The 21,565-nt window shown below is 35.8% G+C and overlaps 1 protein-coding gene across 15 annotated transcripts in view; it reads left to right on the forward strand.

Moving 5' to 3' along the window:
- The window catches only part of IRAG1 (inositol 1,4,5-triphosphate receptor associated 1), a 79,699-nt gene that overhangs the window by 50,686 nt on the left and 7,448 nt on the right, over window positions 1–21,565 (forward strand). For 14 of the 15 annotated variants that reach the window (XM_056354662.1, XM_056354673.1, XM_056354668.1 and 11 more), the window contains 14 exons: window positions 538–711; window positions 1,703–1,780; window positions 2,213–2,262; window positions 2,695–2,736; window positions 3,880–4,473; window positions 6,723–6,801; window positions 9,454–9,574; window positions 12,279–12,309; window positions 13,400–13,540; window positions 15,340–15,471; window positions 16,224–16,365; window positions 17,021–17,070; window positions 18,989–19,096; window positions 20,156–20,223. In XM_056354662.1, the coding sequence (XP_056210637.1) occupies window positions 538–711; window positions 1,703–1,780; window positions 2,213–2,262; window positions 2,695–2,736; window positions 3,880–4,473; window positions 6,723–6,801; window positions 9,454–9,574; window positions 12,279–12,309; window positions 13,400–13,540; window positions 15,340–15,471; window positions 16,224–16,365; window positions 17,021–17,070; window positions 18,989–19,096; window positions 20,156–20,223 (1,810 nt within the window). The remainder of the gene's footprint in view (window positions 1–537; window positions 712–1,702; window positions 1,781–2,212; window positions 2,263–2,694; window positions 2,737–3,879; window positions 4,474–6,722; window positions 6,802–9,453; window positions 9,575–12,278; window positions 12,310–13,399; window positions 13,541–15,339; window positions 15,472–16,223; window positions 16,366–17,020; window positions 17,071–18,988; window positions 19,097–20,155; window positions 20,224–21,565) is intronic. The other variant, XM_056354667.1, reaches the window with a different exon arrangement.

The raw sequence follows: 21,565 nt of genomic DNA on the forward strand, positions 1-21,565 counted from the left end.
TTTGCCAGGTGCAGCTTTACTGTTTCTTCTGCGTTGTGGGAAAAGCTCTTCTATCTGCATAGAATAAAATAAAATCTTTATAGTTCCAAACTCTGCACTTTATTTTATAGATTATTTGATGGAATCACGTGTATGTTAAAATTAGTGTGTATAAATCTTTGCCTGGTGAATTTGTGGGACCTTAGCCTTGAAAAACTGGACATAAAAAATCCATGGGGAAACCGAGTCTACAACAGAAATGCCATGACTGCTGGTTGAGATGGATCAAATGCCACTTTCACTGATAAATTAGAAAACCTGTATTGGGTACACAGCTGAAAAAGCCAGTTTCACGTATCAGAGCATCTTTAATCATAGTAGCTTAATCTTTTTGAGGACTTGAGAATATAACAACATGAGAAATGAGCAGACATTAATGTTTCTTAAATGCAATCTCAAAGCTAAATTTGTAGACGTGTTTTGTACTTGTTACTCTGAAATGCCACAACATATATGGATATACGTGGTTTAGCTCTAATTCTGACGTTTTCTACGCAGACAACAGAGGTCATGTGATCGATCTGGTAAATGATAAGCTACCAGATGTCAAAATATCAGAGGAAGACAAAAAGAAGAACCTTGAATTACTAGAAGAAGCAAAGAAAGTAAGCGAGAGATTTCTGATGCGCAGAGGCAGAAAGTCAAGAAGCAGCCTTCCAGAGTCACCCACAGGTAGGTGCAGATTCTGAAAATAAAATTTTTGTATTCTACTTCAAAGATTTGCAAAGGCATAAACAAGCATCTACTGTAATGCATACATTTCTACTGTATACATGCACTTCGTTAATTCGAAGTTCAGAATCCCTCTGCCCCTCCTCACAATTGCATATAAACCAGAAATGACAAATCCGTATGACCAATTCAGATGTAACAGTGGGTGATGGTGTTTTTAAGTGCCTGAATGACGCACTGCAAACACTGTAACAGGAAAGCATGAAGTATTTCTATTGAAATCTAAAAAATGGTCACAAATTTCTGTTTGTGAAGATTTTCTTCCTAAAGTTCCTATCGTACATGAAACTTTAATGGCAAGATTCATACTGCTGAAAAACATTCCCCCCAGACGTAATTACACAGGCTTTTATTCAGAACATAGCAATAAGCTAAATGGACCAGATCCTCCTTTAAAAAAACAGCAGAATAAAATGTTTTGTTCTAGAATGCGAGTTAACATTATTTTTTTCCCCGCATATGAAGTGTTTGAAAACTAGGACAGAATGCCATTTTATTGCAAAGTAGGGCTTTGATTTAGCTTTGAAATGCCACTTCAAAACAAAGTTCTATCTTAAAATTGGCTTGACAGTTTCTAGAGGAAAAAAACCCAGCTATACGTTTTTATTAACCTTGTGAGTCTGTCTCTTGGTGTCTAATTCTGTCATGCAGTGCTTACAGTATCAGAAAACTGAGGAGAATAAGGTGTTCTGTGCATCAACAGAATTATGTTAGTTTATGGCAGATATATGAGATAAAACCTACTCTGAGTTCCTAATTGCCAAGTACAACTGGGCAATTAAAATGACTTGTTGGGTTCTGGACAAACACATGGCTGATGACTATGAGATTCATGTTTTAATCTTGTCTGAATTTTAAAAATTAAGAAGCTACAAGCAGAGAAATTAAAATTACCTTTTTTTTGTTTGTTTTTGTCTTTGTTTTAATGAAGCAGTTTCCCCTACACTTAGTCCTAAAGCTTCACCAGTAGCATCTCGGAGCAACTCTCTTACTCTTCCAGTTCCATCAGGTAAAATGTTGTACGCAGGCTCAAACTTCAACCTATAAAAACTCACCAAAAATGTGGGGTTTAATATTTCTTGAGGAGATGTCAAAATATGTTGATTCAGGCATCTCATCCTGAATATGACAAAACTCATGAATGCCCACTATATATATAGTTTTAAAATGATATTTTTATTCCTTTGTGCTGCTAGGTTGCATGATCTATATTTTTATTCTTTTCAATAATGAAGTTTTGAGAAGCTTTAATGATCTTTCACTTACCCTATTTTAGGTAATTTCTTTTTCTCTTTTAAATTGTATTTTCCACATTTATATTTTGTCCTTAATACATTACATGGAACTGTGCATGTATGTGCTTGCTAATGCTGTAGTAGTATAAATTTTGAGCAAAACATCAGGATATGCATCTGGATGAATTATGTGTGTGTCTTTCTAGGGTCTGATGTGGGCACAACCACTAGTGTCGAGTCAGTATCTCCAGGGCAGGTAAGAAAGAGCTGAATAGTCTGCAGAGTAAAGCTGGTTGTTACAGTACTATATTACACTATGCTGTCCTGATAGTCCCTCAGGAAAATGGGATGTCTTGAATACCATTTTATATACCAAGATTAGATTTACTGATAGTTTTTTGTGCAGAGTGTGAGACTAATAAATCTTTACTCTGAAGACAAAAATCCATGAGGTAGCAAGCACTGAAGAATCACAGAGATCTGTTAAGTGTAGAAAATGGAAGAAGAACCAATATAATCCTAATCCATGGAAAAAACTAGTCCCTAAAATTACTTCATAAGTAAATGTGACAAGCAGTGTAAAAATTAATAGATTCAAAGTTCATCCATTAATATCTATATCTAACATTTGCAGCATAGATGTGAAAGATAACCTTATAAGGCAACTGTGTTCTTCCTTTTTTGCTAGAATAACAGAACTGTGAAAGAAGATGACAGGCAAACTGCAGAGGTGAGTGTTTCACATTGTGTTGAAAAAAATCTGCCTGTTTGTCTTAGCACACATATAATGTAATTATGTAACTGAAAAGGCTAAGACTGTTCACTGGGTGAAAAGAAAAACGATACTGCTCTAAGAGATTGGGAAGCACCTGCAAATGTAGTGGAGGACAATGGGTTTACAGCTGGCCTTTACATTCTGTCATGCACCCTGCTCCAGCTCAGTTAAAATCAATATACTAAATAACTTCATAAGTAAAACCACCTACTATAGCTACTTTGGCATGTACTGGTGTTTTAGACAGATGTCCTCTTCTAGACCCTTTCGGTTCAATGGAAGATGTTACTATACCTTGTGCTCCGCACCACTGATGGGATGTTACTCCGTACAGCTATTAGTGGAATAGCTTATACAAATGTTCCCTAATTTGTTTTAGGTGCTATCAGGTGGTCTTTTAAAGAGATTTTGCTGTGAGTGGATTAGGCAATACTTACAGAAAACAGTATGGCAGCAGAATTTTGGAGCAGTTACTATAACAGAGAGGAGTAGCAACATATCTTAAGACAGAGCCCACGATTAGATTGTATGTTGGTTGCCTTAAATTGCTGACACAGGTACCCCTAGACAAATTACAGATTTCTGTACCACAGTAGCAAAGGTACAGGCAAACATTCTTTTGCTAGTTCTCCTGTAGAGATGGCAGCCAAGTTATAATCTATGATACTGCACACAAAGAAAGAAGAGAGAAATTAAAATGTGTGTTTTAACTTAGTTTACAAGCCCATAGGTTTTTCCCTTGAGAGATAAGGGGCTAACAGGAAACAAAGGAAAGTAACAGTGCTGTAAGATACAGAGTTAAAGGCGTGTACTCAGACAAACCTTAAACTGAGATGATGAGAAACTTGGCTATATGAGGATTGCTCTAATGAGCTGTGGAATGGGAGGAGGTTATCTCAAAAGTTCAGAGAAGAGATTCCCAATTCAGTGTTATTTCAAGTGCCTTTTAAAAATTATTTTACTCCTCAACAGCACATGTTTAAAAGCAAATCTTAGTGGAAAGGACATGGCTTTTTACAGTGAAAATCTGTCCTTGGGTAGGGGAAAAGAGAAGTCTGCACTTGTTTCTCTGTTTTGTGTGTGTCCCTCTACTTTCAGAATGCTGCAAAAGGATTAATTGATCGGAGGCAGAATGATCAAAGAAAGATTTCTCAGGGAAGGTTGGTTCCTCGTTCTGCTGGGTTTGACAACTCCAAAGATAAGCTTTCAGAACAAAAAGAAAACTTTGATCCATGTAAACATATGGATACTTTACCTAAATGCTCCCCTTCAGGTGGTGATGGTGGCAGAATGTCTCTTAACACTTGCATGAATGTTCGTGAAAATGAACTTGGAAAATCATTTCTCAAGAAAGCAAAAGAAAATGATGTTCCTTTAAGAACCCATCTACCAGGACCAGGAATAGGAAATATAGACTCAAAGCTAAAAATTCCTGTTCCAGAAATGAGGGACCATAAAGTTTCATGTAAACCAGAATTTAAACTGTGTGGACTGCGTCCTCCTCTACTACGGGCTGTATCATGGGATAGTTTGGAGCCTGGACAGAAAGATAAAACACCTTTAAAATTACCATCTGAGGAAGATAAAAGCTTTGTTGTTGGTAATAAATCCAGCAATCAGTTGAAAGCATTCAAAGACCTTCAAATCCAAGTTCAACCAGTTCGAATGCAGAAACTGACAAAGCTCAGAGAGGTGAGTCCTAGTCATCAGTAAGTATCCTGGGTTTTATATCTTACTAAACTTCCAGCTTGCTTAGCATTAGTTTTATCATTGCCAGAAACATAGAGTGATATAATGGAAAACAGTGTCAGCAAAATCAATACAGAATTGTATCTTGTATTTCCTTTGCAACTTTAGTAAATTGTAACCTGTAACTAAATTCTGTGGAATTATTCTAATTCTCAGTTCTCTTCAAATACGCATCAACTGCACTGTGGTATCTTCAATATGCACATATGCATGTGCATATACTCTTGCACACATGCAGGTTTTGGCCCCCAGAAAAAAATTGTACTACTGGTGTCAAGAAAGTACTAATTGCTTACATTGTGACAGAAAGGTGAGTCTAAAACACAATGTATCTCATTTTTGCATCGTTTACATGACCTATAAACAGGAAGCAGTTGATTAACAATCATGGAATTTGTAAAACATACTTGGGACTAAAGTGATCTATTTTGATTTCTAAAGAGAATTTTAGATCTGAAGAATCTTTCCTTCCTCAGGATGTAGCAACATTCTCTTTAAAAGGGTCACTTACGCTCTTTTACATCCTTTGCTTCCCTATGATATTCTTTTTCTGCTCCTTTGGAATTGTCCTCGGATTCACAAGCTCTCACAGTATGTTAACTAACTGATTTCTGTATGAGTGGGCTGTGTATAAACAGAAACCTTTAGCTGAAGTTTGGAGACGGTTACTGTACTCTTGTTTAAGGGCTTAGAATCCTCTGCGTGTTGTATACTATTTGTAAACTTTCTTTGGATTTAAAAATCACTTTTACTTTGTTCAGCCTAGTGGTTTTGAGTTCCATATTGGTTGGTAATTCTCCATCCTAGGGGCATCCTGTCATTGAAGAATACTAGCCTTAGCAATAGCATTACATTTGCAGGGTCTCAGGGGACAGGGAATTGTTTTATTATGGTTTTTGGCTTATTGAACATTGTCAGAAAATGTCTCAGAGTGTCCAGGCTTGTAAAACTGGGTGTCTCTGAGAGCAAGGGCAGCTAGAGGGTGGCCAGAATTATAGTTCCTAATTCTAACATGGCACAAATGTGTCAGCTGCTTGAAGGATAGACTTGGACTGTGAAGCCTGCAATGATTTGTAAAAACTAAGAGCTAAACCCTAAGAATTAATGAGTGTATTAAAAAACATAGAAATGTCATGAAATGAGAAACCACCATCATAAAGCAACTACCATGTGGGTATAGCAAAAATGACCTTGGAAAGGAAAAACAAGGAAAAAAAAGTGGTGATTACTTTCCTTAACAGCCTAATAAGAATGTTTTCTTTAACCTCCAGTAGTTAGTATTTTAAAGTGAATACAGGGCTGACAGGCGAGAACCTCAGGTTATGCACTTTGGTTAATTCATTCCCATTGTATTGCTCGGGAATGGCAGCTTAGTTTTTCATCTTCTCCTGTTTATATAACACACATATTCTTTGCATTAATGTACTGGAATTTTTGATTATAGAGACACTTGAACCGTATAATCTTGAAAGTCCTAGATGTTAAGCACAAATAGTAGTTAGAATCAGAAGATTAATACATGATACATAATTCGAGTTAGGTGAGAATTGAACACTCTCAAGTAGGAATTATTTGCTTATAAACAAAAGCCTGTGTTTGTGAATTGTAAACATATCTGAGAATACAAAAGTAGAAAATGAGGATGTGTTAGGAGGAGAGATGAGGTAACAAGGTTTAATCCTTGAGGGTATATTCCTCCCTCCGTGTAAGGAATAGGGGCAGAGTACAGTAACAGTGAAGTATTAACTTGCAGCTGTAGCATACCAAGCTTCAGTCTGAGTGGCAAAGTCTCACGTATATATCTGATTTTCTGAATTTTCTCTCCTTTCTGGGATACTTACTACTGTGGCTATATCCAAAATTGTTTTTTTCATACTTATTTACTAAAACTCTCATTTACCAAAACTCAGTTTTTCTACTTGAGTAAGAGGCACATGTTGTAAATCTCTGTTTGCATGACCAGGAATTCTTCTAAATAATGCATGTATGAAATTTGAAATATGTAATATCTAAGAGCATGTGTGTGAATGTACATGTATCCATGCAATGTAGCATACGACTATAACAATATAAACATCTCCATTATGTTTATTGACTAAAGTAAATGTTATATTTAGTGTTCATGTGGCAGGGATATTTAAATTGAGATTTCTAGTTAAGTTACTTGGAAATGTTACTGTTTTTCTTAACAGGAGCATATTTTGATGAGAAATCAAAATTTAGTTGGACTTAAACTTCCTGAACTTAGTGAAGCAGCTGAACAGGAAAAAGGTGCAGTATCATAAAAGCTGGAAGGAGTGTTTGTTTTACAGTGATTTTTATAATTGACTAATAAGGAGGGGGGAAAAAGTCTTCAATTGCAATAGTAATTATAATGAAGCAGTCCTTGAGGAAGGTGCTTTCATCAAGGAATGATGAAAAAGAGAGATCACTTGAATTTCTTTATGATCTGGGCCAAGAAGATACTGTAGGTATTATTACAACCAAATGAAAAGATACATACCTGGAACAGAGTCTACCTTGTACTTAATAGGCGGAGCACTGCCACAAGTTTCAGTGACTTTCTGAAAAAAGTTTCAGCAGTGATGGACTGGATGGATGTGACCTTTGCAAGATATTGTAGCCATAAGTTTGAGTTTGATCCTTGAAAACATGAATAAGAGGTGGAATGCTTTATTCCTGCTTTTTTTTTTTTTTTAGTATATGTGTGGCAAATATAGAAATGACATATTCACTTCTTGTGCACAGCTCTGCGTCATTGTGGATAGGTAAGAGTAAGGCCAGAGAAGAGGCATAAATGTAATTGAAGGACTGGGAAAATATACCTTGCAATAAGATGTGGAGAAGCTCAGTTTCTGTGATTTTTAATAAAGAAAAGGCTTAAAACACTACATAAATGAGGAAATGGAAATCTGGCACCAAATTGTTTTTCCAATGTAACACAAGCACATGAGATTTGATGCCTGTAGGCTGTATCTAAAAAAGATTCAGAACAGAAATAAAGAACAAAGATACAATCCTGAGGACAATTCAATACCTGGAAGAACTAAATAGCAGTGGTGCTGAGCAATCAGTTGAAAATATTTAAACCAAAACTGTGTCGTTTGGAAGAACTTAAGTCAGAACTTGTTCAGAGTGTTCTTAAGGCCACATTAACAGAAATGGAAAAGGTTAATACAAAAGGAGCTGAAACTCTTTGCCCAAGATTTGATCCAAGGACAGTTTCCATTTTTCCTAGTACTGTTCAATTTGCTAATTCATAGATTTGCTTTGGGACTGTTTCTAAGGCCTTAAAGTTTCTGTTACGCAGGGAGATGGATGAGATACTGTATCTCATATTATCTCTGGAAACAGGCTCATCTTCAGTCTGGGTGAAACAAGATTAAAAGATACTTCTTGTCCTCTTTCTGTATTACTGATTATATCTTTGCATTCTTAGATATGTAGTAATATTCCTGTCACTCTGCTAACACATGATTTCCCAGAAATTATTTAGTAGGCTTTATTTGATAGTAACTTATCTGAATGATAGCCAGGACATTAAGGGTCAACTCCTTGTCCTCAGTGGGGAAAACAAGTGAGGGGTCAAATTCTGAGTTCATTTGTTAGGGAGACTTACTTCCTTACATTGTCATAAAAGCCACCTTGTGCTTTTCAAATGGAGTAGTAATTTTACTTAAATAATAGGAAATAGCCAGATACTTCATTATTACTATTATGAATCAAATATACTGGCTCCATCATGTTTTGCCTTCAATGCCAAGTTATTGTGATCATCTGAGTAAACACAACTTTACATCGACAGTTTAGATAAGCACAATATATTAGATCTGGAGACATTGTGGTGTCAGACTGGCTTTTTATGGGGACACACACGTCTGTTCTGAAGTAAGTAGTGCATTTTTTAAATACAAAGAAAGTGCACAGATCTATAATGTAGCTAGAAAGAATCTCCCATTCTTTTCTGTCTCACAGGTTAACGTTCTCCACATTTACAAAACTTCGTCTTTTTCACACTGTTTTGCAAGTGTAAGGATCATTCTGTTACACCAAATGAACAGGAGAGCTGTACAAAGATATCTTCCTACATCAGAGATTCAGACTGGAGAACCTGATTTTCCTATAGGAGAGTCCTTCATTAAATTCTGGCAAGACAGGAGGAGTTAAGGGAATTACTATACATGAAATTAAATAAAATGAAAATATAGTTCAGTAACATGAATTTTAAAAAGTTTAAGCCATGTCTTGGTCCTTATGCAAGTGACAGAAGTAGAGAATGTAATTATAACCTTATGTCCGGTTTAATGAACATGCAGTGCAAACAAGTACATGTTGTACATTTATCACCATAAATAGTGCACAAAGTCTGTAGTATAGTACATTATACTAGAGTTGATCTTGGCAGGTGGCATTTAAAACCTTAGAAAATGACAGTACACTATTACAAAATCTAAGCTAAAATATTGCAGAAATGATGTAACTGTACTGGTAAAGCACAAATGCACAATGTTAGGTTAGATGTTCCAGTAATTGAATTCTAGGAAAAATGCTAAATAATTATTTTTCAGTGCATTAGAGACTGTCATAGCACATATTACTTCAGCCTTTCTAAAGAAAGGATGGCAATTGTACTGATTAGTTTTGTTGTCACTGCTCAAAAAGACAACAGGAGATCTTTACTCAATAAAGAAGAGTGATGAATCACCATGTGCAGTAAAGGAAGTAACATTCTGCATGAAGCGATAGACCTTTTCTTGTTGTTCACTTTTTCTCCCAGTAGAGTTAGGGTGAAAGCTTCAGTGACTCAAAAAGGACACAGTTAGGCTAAAAGGTCTTACTTGGCTCTGAGATGCTGACTATTAATATATTAATGCATGACTTTAAAAATAACACATAAAATATTTTATCTGAAAATGTCTTTAGGCCCTTCGCCTCTCCCTTCCCCCACTGAAGAGGAAGAAACAAAAACCAGCTCTGATGTCATGCCCAGCATTCCGGATGTATTGCTGCGAAAATTACGAGTGCACAAATCACTTCCAGGAAGGTAAAAGCTCATTAGCCGTAGAAAGACATCATCTTGGGGAAGGCACAGTAATTGTTTCCAGTGAACTCCCTTTAAAATGGAGTTCCATTTATAGGGGATCCATATAAGTAGAGAAATGCTGCATCTTAAAATGTGCAACACAGATTTTCTGAAAAATTTTGAGGAGTGCACCAATTTCCAGTGACTGGCCAACTTTTAAAATTAGTTTGCGAGTTCTACATAAAAAAGTCTGAAACCAGACCAGCATGCTACAACTGCATTTTTATACAGATTTTCCCACCAGTCGTCCAGTCCTGGTTTTCAGGATTGCTGCTACAGATATAAATTGATGCTGAAAATGTTAGTATTGCTTTTCCCCAGAAAAATAATTGGTCCAGGTAGTGCTTTCCCGTGGTAAAATTTGGGAACGTAAGAATTCTGCAATTTTACTACAGGTGACAATTTTTCAGGGAAATGGAGTTTATTTTGCAAACATATTTGTAGGACCCACTCATGAATTCCCTGATCTTGGGCTGTGCAAGAAGGTGCTTATCGACAGATTGCTTAACACCTGCCGTGGTTCAGGAGTCTCTCCTTTCCCTCTTACACAATCTGAAACAGTATGTCTGCACGTTATAGATGTGTAGGCTAGCACCATAGGAGAGATCATTTGAAACTAGAGCTGTCATTGCATAATGCAATATAACTATAGGAAGGGAATGCTCTGGTCCATACTCTCTGAGGTAGAGTCATAATAGACTATACCTGCCAGGTGTTTGTCCAGATCTTTAGAATTACCCTTTTTTTTTTTTTTCTGATTTGAGTTTACTGCTATTGAAACTTAACATTTTCTTGACAGAATTTAAGTGGAATTTTCCTTTTAAGGGGGGAGGTTTATGTTTAAAATGGCACAAAAGTCTGTATTTTGCTCAGGCCCAAGCAATATAGGGAAGAAAGCTCAAATGAAGCATTTATCACCACATTATTTGCATCCCTTGCATCACTGATAACTTTAGAGACTAAGCATATTTTATTTTGTATTGGTTAGAGTAAAACTAATAGTCTTCCATATTTCTGCATAAACCTTTTCTTTGAGAGAAATAAACCATAATAAAAAAATGCTTATTAGACATTTAAAGAATCCCAAACATATTTGGCCAGAGCTTCCGAAATTCATCTGTGTGTTTCTATACTATAAATACCAGAGCCCTTCAATCATTTGAGACAGTCAGTAAGTGCTCTCTGTGCAGATGAAATGAATATTTAACATTTTTTTGAAGGAACTATTACATACAAAATTTTATATAAATGAATGCATGGGGTGAAGAAGTTCTAAGAGACCATTGCTTGATTGTAATCAAATACAGAAAAGTAATTTCATAGCTAAGTACAGAATGGGTAAATGCTGAACTGGCTTTGAGAATCAGATAATACACAGATCTTCTGGTTTCAGGTAATATTCTTTAATCAGTTGGCTCAATCTGTTCAATAGACATACGTGTAACTTTTCATTCTTACAATAAGTTTCTCGGAAAGTTCACAGCCAAAAGAAAGACACAAATTCCATCACTCTGTTCTGTGTTATATAACACACACAGATGCTTGAAATTCCTTCTAGAAGGACCACTTCTACTAGCTTCCTCCTAGAATAAGTGATAAATACTAATACTTCAGGCACAAAATGGTTTTCCAGCACAAGGGGACATGACGTACTGACCTCCCTTCTTCTAGTCACTACTCCTAAGTATCAGTGTTTTTCTACCCAAAGAGAAAAATTTGCTGCTTATGGACACCACATGCATTGATTTCTATATTTGGGATTAATGGTGCAGTGAAATTACAATAACCTTTGCGTTTTATGAAAGTATGTCTGCACAGGGCATGATAGTTATGCCAACCACAACTCCTCTCACTGGCATCCACTAGAATTTGTATATGCAGCTCCTGTCCTTTCTTTCAGGTGTTTCTCATTTCTATACACTTGCACAAAAATGAATGGCTGTCTTGTGTTTTGGAACAATTAAAGGGAATAAGAACTTGTAAATTCAAACACACGGGATGACTGCCTCTTAAGTGAGATCTTGTGCTATAATGTTGTCTATCTCATTTCTTTTATAGTATTCTATGAAACTGTATTTTGGTAATTGTTTCTAGTTTTTGTATAGTCAGTAATCATTCTTGTAGTGGAAAACTCATAAAACTCAAACATTTGTTAGTGTCAGAGTCATTGTTAGCTAGCGTCTAACCAAGCAGCCAAAACAGGATAGTTCAGTATACAGTGAGCTGTGTTTTGTATTCTGCCCATCTGTGATCATCATCATGAGGTTTCAACTGTTAACAGAAGGAAAGTGGGTAAAGATAATAAACGAAAGTATAGTGTATAAAGCCAGCCACAGCTCCAGAACCGTAACTTCTGTCTTGCTTTTGTACTTGCAGTTTATCATAATGTAGTGCAGACAGCAGTATTTGCAGTTGCCAGAAACTTTGGCATGTTATTGCTAATACTCTGGTGATACTGTGCTATTGCTTTTAAAAAAAAACCCACCCATGATGTTTAGTCATAACAAGTACAATTGCATTAATTAAATACTGTTTCACCAAAAGAAACCAAAAAATATTTAAGGGGAGGATGTCATTTGTTGTTCTATTTGATTAAATGTTACAGTAGCTTTATTTTCTGAGACAACAACTAATTAAAATGTTAATTTTTTGCTTTTATTTCTAGCTCCCCTCCACTTACTGAAAAAGAAGTTGAGGTAAGTATGTTCTTAAACTCATTTTTTCAGAGGTATGGCTCAATTTTAAGTGGTTACTGTAAGTCTAAGGATGTTATGGGATATTTATTTTTTTTTCAAAAGAATAATTTCTCAGAAAAAAGACATACTGAGCTCAGTCAAAATAACAATTTTGTGAAATGTGGGCAACTATTCCAGGCAATATAAACTGTAAAAAAACCTTAGAGATGGAATAAGCAAAATGCTTGTTTGTGCATTCTTCATAATAAAATACACATTCATTTTGGAAATTATTATAGTGTATTTAAAGTAGTAAAAAAAATTGAGTTTAAATGAGCCCAGAAACTAAATGAGTAAAATTGCATTTTCGTATTGGCCAATAGGAGCTTTGGGGCAGTTTTTGATTATATCTTGCAGTTAGTTTACATAATTTTTACTTTTTCAGTTCAAGCCAATGATTTTTTTTGCAGGTTGCTCTTTAGTGGCTGGCTTGCTTTCTTCTTTTCTTTACACACCAGTCAAGGAAAAAAATCTTTATTTACATAGCTCCAATCTAATGGAACTGTTTGTGCCTTGTGCTTTGCAAAGTATTAATCCTAAGAAATAATGCATCTGGTAAAGAAAGAAAACAATCTTTAAAAGCAGGGTGTAAGAGAATAATAACGTTAGCACTTCATCTTTTGCTGGCTTCGGTGTTAGGTGTTTATCCCTTAGGTAAAACAATGCTAATGGTGAGCTCATCGCTGGACTTCCTCTGCACAGACTATCTGTTTAAAAACCTTGGGGACCCTTGGAGGAAGTCCAGCTAGAAAACAGATCCATTGTGATTCTACTTCTGGTAGGCTACTTCCTCCATTGTGTCTCTGCTCTACTGATCTCCCAGAAAAACATTCAGGAAGAGAGGCAGCAACACATTTATTAATTTTTTAGAGGAAGTAAACAGAAGTGATTTTTGAAATGACTGAATTTAAAAAATATTTTTTGAATTTTCTGTTTCAATATTTATTTAAGCACCAAAGTTTGTTAAACAAGTACCTTATTCTTAAGTTGTTCTTGGAAATTATATTACTGTGACGCTTATTTTAAAAGTGCCTTTTTTTAATCCAAACAGAATGTATTTGTACAACTTTCCTTGGCCTTTAGAAATGATAGTTACACCTTGGAATCTAGAATTAACCAAGCAGAGAGAGAGAGAAATCTTACTGAGGAGAATGCTGAGAAGGAACTGGAAAACTTTAAAGCAGCCATTACGGTAAGAAGACTGAACTTTAGTGTACATGAAAGTGTCCATACATTTGAAATAGGTGTGGCTATGCTTGCCTAGACCTACTGTAAATTCAGCTCCAAAACTTAATTTTCTGCTGCTCAAGCTCCTTGCTGTAAGCTGCCTACCGCTGTACACAAGGGAGCATTTTCTGCCAGAGTGAGCTGCCATTGCTGGAAATGTACAGAGGATGTTGCCCTACGTCTAGCAGATTTCAGGAATAAACACTATGAATTTGCTGTTCAGTTCTTGGAATAAACCTGTGACAGAGCTAAGAGCATTCAGCACTGCAATTTGAGTGCTGCTGATCCATGCTGTCTTGGGCAAGTCCTTTAGCAGTAAATATGAGGTGTCCAGTTAGGTGAGATACTGAAATGATCTGAAGCCCGGGTCCTGAGATTTGTGACTTGAAAGACCTGTTAACTGCAGGTTAATAGAAGGGGGTATAGAAAAGGAAACAGCGAGGATTACTTCAGGAATACATGCCATCTCAGGATCAGGTTATGGGCCTGAACACACTTTCGTTCCAGCTGTACCTCATATTCTTTTATCAGCAGTAGTTTTCAGTCCTTCTTGCCAGCTTTCTCTGGATTTTCTAACTAAAATGACACATTCTGAGATGTGTCAGCTTAGGTGCTGCACATGTTTTTCTACAAAAAAAGGAAGGTGTGCTTAGATACAATGCTGCTAAATGAAATACCTGTAGACCCCATTTGCATATTACAAGGAGGTGCTACCATACTTTTGAGAAATAGTTAGGAGGACATAATGATTCTCCCATTTACTTTATCAAGAACATAATCGGGTAAGAAAGGATACAATTAAAAAAAGATGGTTATGTTTATCTCTTTTCATCTGGATTTTCAAATCTGTATTTCCAGATCAGTTGTTGGTGGGGGGGAAAAAAAAGAAAAGACGTTTTTTAAATGTTTTGCTGCTCTTCCCTCTGCTCTCTGTTTAAAGAGCAAGCAGAAACAACCTAATGAATCTCAAGGTTTTCAGACTGAAAAAAGTATGTTAGATTTGACACTTACTTCTATTAAATCGTATCAGGTTTTCTCATATCAAACTTTTCTGTGAACAGAAAACTCATTCAGTGAAAAGGTGTTCACTAAGGCTTTGGCTAATAAGACATCTAAATTCACTCTTGCTTTTGGTAACTAATGCCAAGGAAATTACATGCTTTTATGCATTTCAGAATTAATCTGGGCTATCAAAGTGATGATATTAAACCAGTGCATAAATGTGTTTATTGATTGACAAAAATTGGTTAAGAAATTGTAATTGCCATTTGATTTACAGGCTGTATTATATTTTATTACTCTTTTACATTTGGAATTCTTGAGACTCTAATATCTTCTTTTCCAAATAAGTGAAGTGGCATGGAACTGAAAGAACATAAGTGGCCTTCTTAATACCTCGTGCCTAGCAAATTAAAATGTCCTTTGTGTTTCAGCAGTCATTTGTAAGTACTAGTTCAAATAAACATAATTTGTAAAGTTCACATGTAGCAAGGTATGATTCATCATTAATTTCAAAAGGAAAATATTGCAAATGTGCTTAGCCTTTTTTAACTCCTTGAAAGGTATGCCTGCAGTATGCAGTGAAGCACCATTCTGAAACAGAGCAGCAGCACTCTAGGTTATCTGTGGTGGCAGTGGTGGCACTCCTCTGGGGCTAATTTGTCCGTGTATAATTCTGCCTAGAACACTTCTGTGGCTCAGGCTATTTCATCTGAACTAAAAGTGGCAAGACATGATGATAAAGCTTGTGTGTTTTCACTTCAGTCTTCAGCTCACTTATGGCATCACTATGAACACAGAGAAGCTTACCAGAAGCTATTGGAAGATATTGCAGTTCTGCGCCGTTTAGCTGCTAGACTATCCAGTCGGGCTGAGATGGTTGGAGCCATTCGGCAGGTAAGAACATCCTTCTGTCTAACACGTATCCTGGCTGCACATGTTCACTCTTGCTCTTTTTTAGCCATAGCTGGAGGTTATATTAGCCCTATGAATTTTATTTGCCATTTTGACAGATTAAAATGTTTATTTTAATGTCAGATAAGACACCATGTCACCCTGGAAGTAGAATTCAAACAGAAGAAGATTATCCATGAAGCTACACAATAGGACCATATATATTATTTAGAACTATAGCTGCTTTGCAAGAAACTTATTTATAATCAGTGCAGCACTAATAAGAAAACTTTTCTGGGTCAAAAAGCTCATCTAGTTTAGTCACCTGCCTTTGGCAATAGCTTTGTCAGACAACTATTAAGAGTATAAGAACAGAGCAACTATAAATGAGAACACAGCAATACTGCCCCAGATTCAAGACTGTTGCCTCTGCTCTCTAAAGTAACTAGACTGATGCCAGCAACTAAGACCTCCAAGGGTTTGAAAACAAATGTGCATATACCACATAACTAATAAGACGGGCACACAGACACTGTATAAACATATGACAAAATAAATTATGATATCCTGTGGGCATCTGAATGCATGTGCATTTGTGTTCTTATTAGCTTAGAAATTTTCAGTCAGGGAGGTACTAATATTTCTTGAAGAACAACTATTCCAGATTTAGCCCTGACAGGGAACACAGACATAGAAGCAAATCATTTGTTTGAGAAGTGTAGAGATTACCTGCGTGTTCCCCTTCTCTTCTTTAGGAGAAGCGTATGTCAAAGGCAACAGAAGTAATGATGCAGTATGTGGAAAATCTGAAAAGAACATATGAAAAGGATCATGCTGAACTAATGGAGTTCAAGAAACTTGCCAATCAGAATTCTAGCAGAAGCTATGGTGCATCTGGTAAAAAGATTAACATTTAAGGGTTTGTCCTGCATTTATACAGAGAGGCGTGGTGCTAATAATGTTAAAAACTGAAGAATCATGAAACCTGTTCATGAAGTTCTGATCTACAGTAGATTTCAAAAAGTTATAGATACAATAAAATATTTCATATGAACCATACTTAATGCTATAGTACATTGATTTAAAATCACTGTTGCCTATCACCAAATTCTGATGAAATCCAATGACATTTTCATAGGCCTCTTGCACATACGTGTAGCTTCCATAGGTTTGACCCAAGTACCTCTTAGATGACAGATGATGGCAAAATGTTGTTATTAAAAAGATTTTTTTCTTTTTGCAACCTTTTCTTTCCTAGTTTGCTGGAAACTGAAATTACTATTTTCTTTTGCAAAAACTTGTATACGGAGGCATAGTGGACTTTTGCATGATCTCAGTAATGACCATAATGGTTCAATCTTTTGCAGTTATTTCAAATTTCTTCTACAGGTTTAATTGACACCAGAACTGTATGACAGATAAATATGCAGTCACTACAGACCTTTATAAAGACACTATACCTGAGTTTGAAATACAGGCAAGGGCTCTATTAATATTGTTTACAGGTACTCATATAGTCTAACACTGGTTTCTTTCTACTGTTTTTATACAGAAGATGGAGTACCTCGTTCATCTAGATCCATGTCTCTTACTGTTGGAAAGGTATTTCTACAATATAAAGGAAATTAAATTAATATTATATGTAGTGAAATTTCTTTGTCTGCATACCACCACATATAGACTGTGTTCAAAATGTGGTGCTGGTAAATTCTCGATGTTTTTCCTGTAATTTAGTGCAAGTGCTTTGTAATTTTGGATACATGAAGTGTGACTTTGTGCAATAATTTTAATACTTGCTGTGAAGTATAAATAATAAAGGGACCTATTTATTTAAGAATAATTCTATTCCAAGCCACATACCTGTGCTCCAGAGAATGGCTTAGGTCCTGTGCTTTTTTATAGTTCCTCAGTGAGGAAGGTGAGCATTGGATCAAAATTTACTATGTAGTTCCATGATCATACCATTTTTGTTATGTTAAGAATTAGATCATGTTCAGAGTACTGTAGATGTAAACAGTTATTTTTAAGCGGGGCTAATTTTTCAGTTAGCATCGAAGTATCTTGTTTGGTTTGACAAAGCATTCAGTGAGAGATTATTTCAGATTGTTTTGGCTCAACCATTTAATAACTTTAACGTGGCCAGTGTTCCATGTCTGCAGAACTTCCAAGTGTTGGAGATGAAGTTTATTACAAAGTTTCCTAAAACGACCAGTGATTTAAGAGAGCCAAGTGCCAATGTGACCATTATGAAATGTGGTGTTCAGAGGCATTATATTCAGTCTACTATTTCTTTTCATATTTTTATTTGCCTGGATTGTCATTCTTTAGTTTGTTCCTGCCACCTCTGAGTGCTGGATAGAAAGAATTAGAGCACAGAGCATGCTGAGGGCCAGACTGCATTTCAGAATGATAATCAGATAAGTTGAAACAGAGGTCCCCCCAAAAAGATTAAATTTAACGAAGACAAGTACAAGTCCAAATAATTAAGGGGTGGGGGGGGGTGGAACCCCAAACATTGGAATGGATTGCATAGTATGGCTGCTGACTCCCCAGTATAGCTTTTCAGGACCGTATTAGGTAAACCTCTGTCATTTATGTATATTTATAGTTGGTTTTGTCTAGAAGCAGGATCGTGGAGTAGGTAACTCCTATGTATTTACTAAATCTGTGTTTACCTCCTTTCCTGTAACGTTATCTAGAGCAGAATCTTAGAAGTGTTTGGATATGCAATGAAGCTATTAGATGCTATAAGTGCTTTTTTTTTTTTACTCAGTTGAATGTGTAGATTTTACTACATGTATATCATGGGATGAACCATTTGGCTACTTACCTAATGACAGCAAAAACTTACATGATCTGTACTTGAGGTAGAATATATTGTGTACACTTACCATGTGTTTATCATATAAAGAATTTCCATGGTCTTTGGGAAATGTAAGCAATGATGCATGATGCTAGATAGATATCATAACCACTCAAGGGTGGGGGAGAAGGCTCTGTTCTTTTGCGGAAGCAGCGGATGTTATTGTTTCTGTAAGCTATAGTTTGTAGGTTTAGAAATAATTAATATATCATAGTAGATGCAGTATATCATAATGAGTACATAACAAGATAAGTGTTTCATGTGTAACTTCATTTTTTTCCAGTCATTGTAACACTGGTGCTTTTCCCAGTATCATTATACATCTGGTTTAACCAAAGATAATAGCTTCTAATAAGAACTGACGATATCAACTCAGAACATATCTGTTGTGTGACTTCAACTACTGGGCTTTCAGTGCAGAAGGAAAAGAGTAGCCTCTCCATACAACACCTCATTTCATGCTAAGCACTTGCCATACCAGACAGTACTAGAGGAAGTTTTGGGGAAAACCACAGCCCTGACAGTCATTTATCTTAATTTTGCTCCCAAATCTCCTTTTTCCCAATGGACATTAACCTACATCTTTGCCACACCTATTAACTTGTTCTTCAGTCTGTTTTGTTGTATGGTGGAAAAAAAGTATGTTGTTTCTCACAGAACATGCCTCGGAGGAGAGTCAGTGTTGCTGTTGTTCCTAAATTTAACTCCTTAAGCATTCCTGGTCAGTCACCAACAGCATCACCTATACCTTCAGTGCCGTCCCTGGTAAGTAAAACCAACATTTTAAAGATACTATTTTTGTTGAAACCACTTTTGCATGGGGCCAAGCCATATTTATTCAAAAATATAAGCCTTTTCATTGGTTTTACTTGTTTTGACTCCATCCTAGTGAAGGGAATGGGCAAATGTAATTCCTGTTGTGTAAGGGACATATGCCTTCAGAATCTTCCTCCATAAATGATAACTTTGGACACCCCTGAATGGGGCTAGCTGGTGATTCAGAGGCATTAGACACTAGGTGAGGCAATTTGCCTTTTCATCTGTAGTAACATACTGGAAAGAAGTAGCAAAAATAGTTGTCCACTGTGAGAGAGAAATTTTAACTAGAAACCATAGAAGATGATTGGACTGCTTCTCTTCATTGCCAAAGAAGTTGGCTAAACAGGAAAACATGCAATTAATGTACAGAAATGCATGTGGTACAAATTTAGAGATTCTGTGGTGATTTGGGATTAGTGGAGCTACCAGCCTCTGCCTTGACTTTTTGTTTATAAAATGTTAATAAGTGAAATGAGAATCTAATCTGAACCTAATCGATCTATATAAATGCTTTGGAGGAAAACAGCAAGGCATATCAACTGTTCAGAGATGAGATATGATGGCACGTAACCTGAAAATCATGCAGTTTCCTGTTAAAAATGTAGGACTATTTAAATGAGGAGTTTTGCTGAGAAACTAAATCCAAGTGTGTTTGTTTATTGTGATTTATTTATGTTTAAAATTTTCCATTGAAGACTCAGCTAACAGTGTTCCTAGGATAATATGGAGAGAAGCAAGAGAGTAATTTTCCTGTTCAGTGATCAATATATGAAGAAGAAAGACTTTCTTGGAAAAAGTAGGCAGGGTAGAAGGGAATGTCATAGAAAATTCTTCTTAGTGTGCAGGTCTGTTGTTTACTGTGGTTAGTGGAATTCAGAAGCTCCATATTGAAGATACCTTGTTCATGGGTGTGGGAAAAGCAGCACATTGACTTTGTCATTTTACTGAAGATTCATTTGAAATTAATTCATGGATGTAACATTTATTGTGATTTTTCACTTACAGTCTGAATCACCTAGTAATGGAAGGAGCAACCTAACATCTACTCCTGTTCTGCCAGCACTTTTAGAAAAGTGAGTTTTGTCTAGGCCATCTCATTACCTATTAAATCTTGGTATGAAATGAAAATTATATAAATTTTATCTTTCCTAACAGATGTTATACCAAGGCATAAGGTATTGCAATCAGTGACACAACACTGGCTTAGGCTGATTCATGATCTGGTAACTGTGTTTTCTGTGTCACCATCATATTGTTCTTTTCGTGTTCAGAGGTTTACAAGCAATATTGCAGAACTAAATGGAGCCTGCTAAGATCATTAGAACTCATCAAGTAAAAAATTCAGCAGAAGATCATACATTTACACATTTGCGTAGGCCTGCCTTCAGAACTTGACAAAACTAAAACTATCACATACGTTTTTTTAAATTTTTTTTAATCTATTTCCTGGAACAAAATAATGCTGTATCTGAAGTTGTCAGTGAGCAACCCCAGGTTCTTTAAGTTGACTATCCCAGTAATATAAGTTTGTGTTCTACCCTTGCCTTTTGAACATATGGCCAGCTGTAAGAATCATATTTTGAAATACTATGATATCCAGTGTCATGTAGGCTTTTAAATTTATATGAATAAACATAAGTATACAAAACTCAAAAGTGTAATTTATCATAATAGTAGATCATCAGAATTTTGCAGAAGTCAAAACAATGTTTAAGTAGTGATTCTTTTTTAGTATGAAATGATTTGAGCATTGCACTAAATTAAAACATTAGGTTTGAAATTTTAGTTTTAACAACCTCATATTTTAGTTATAAGAGCGAGAGAAGTTTGCATTTTAAAATTAAAAAATACAGATGTGAAAGAGATTTTTTTTAATGGCCCAGTAATAAGAAAATACCTCAATATCTGTATTTTTCTAGTACCTATAAATAGCAAAAATATTTTTCCATTAAAACATTTGCCTTTTTGACTCTGTATTACTTGCTGTTGATGTAGATGCCCTGGCTGGATTAAGGTATGCTATTGTTACCCATTTTCCATGGTAGTTCCGTAAGTAACTCCAGGGGTTTAAATTGTACTACTTTCAGAGCAAGAATAATAGTTATATGAGCAAAGAAAGCGAAGAATTGCTCTGCTGGAAATCATGTGCATCTACATATTTCTGGAAAGAACTTCTAAGTTATTCCAGCTGAAATTCATGTAGACATGCTATTTAATTTTATACAAGTTATTGAAATGTAAAGCCCCTGCAGTAATAGAATACAGATATGAAAACATGTGGGACTGAGATGAGAACAGAAGGCAAGGCATACTCAAGCTGTTCTACAAGGTCTTTGTAAACAGTTACCATTATGGATACAGGTACTGTTGAATTTGCAAACCTGTGTGTGTAAATAATTTATTTGTACACATAAT

Source organism: Falco biarmicus, chromosome 10, assembly GCF_023638135.1.
Source record: "Falco biarmicus isolate bFalBia1 chromosome 10, bFalBia1.pri, whole genome shotgun sequence".
Taxonomy (NCBI): Eukaryota; Metazoa; Chordata; class Aves; order Falconiformes; family Falconidae; genus Falco; species Falco biarmicus.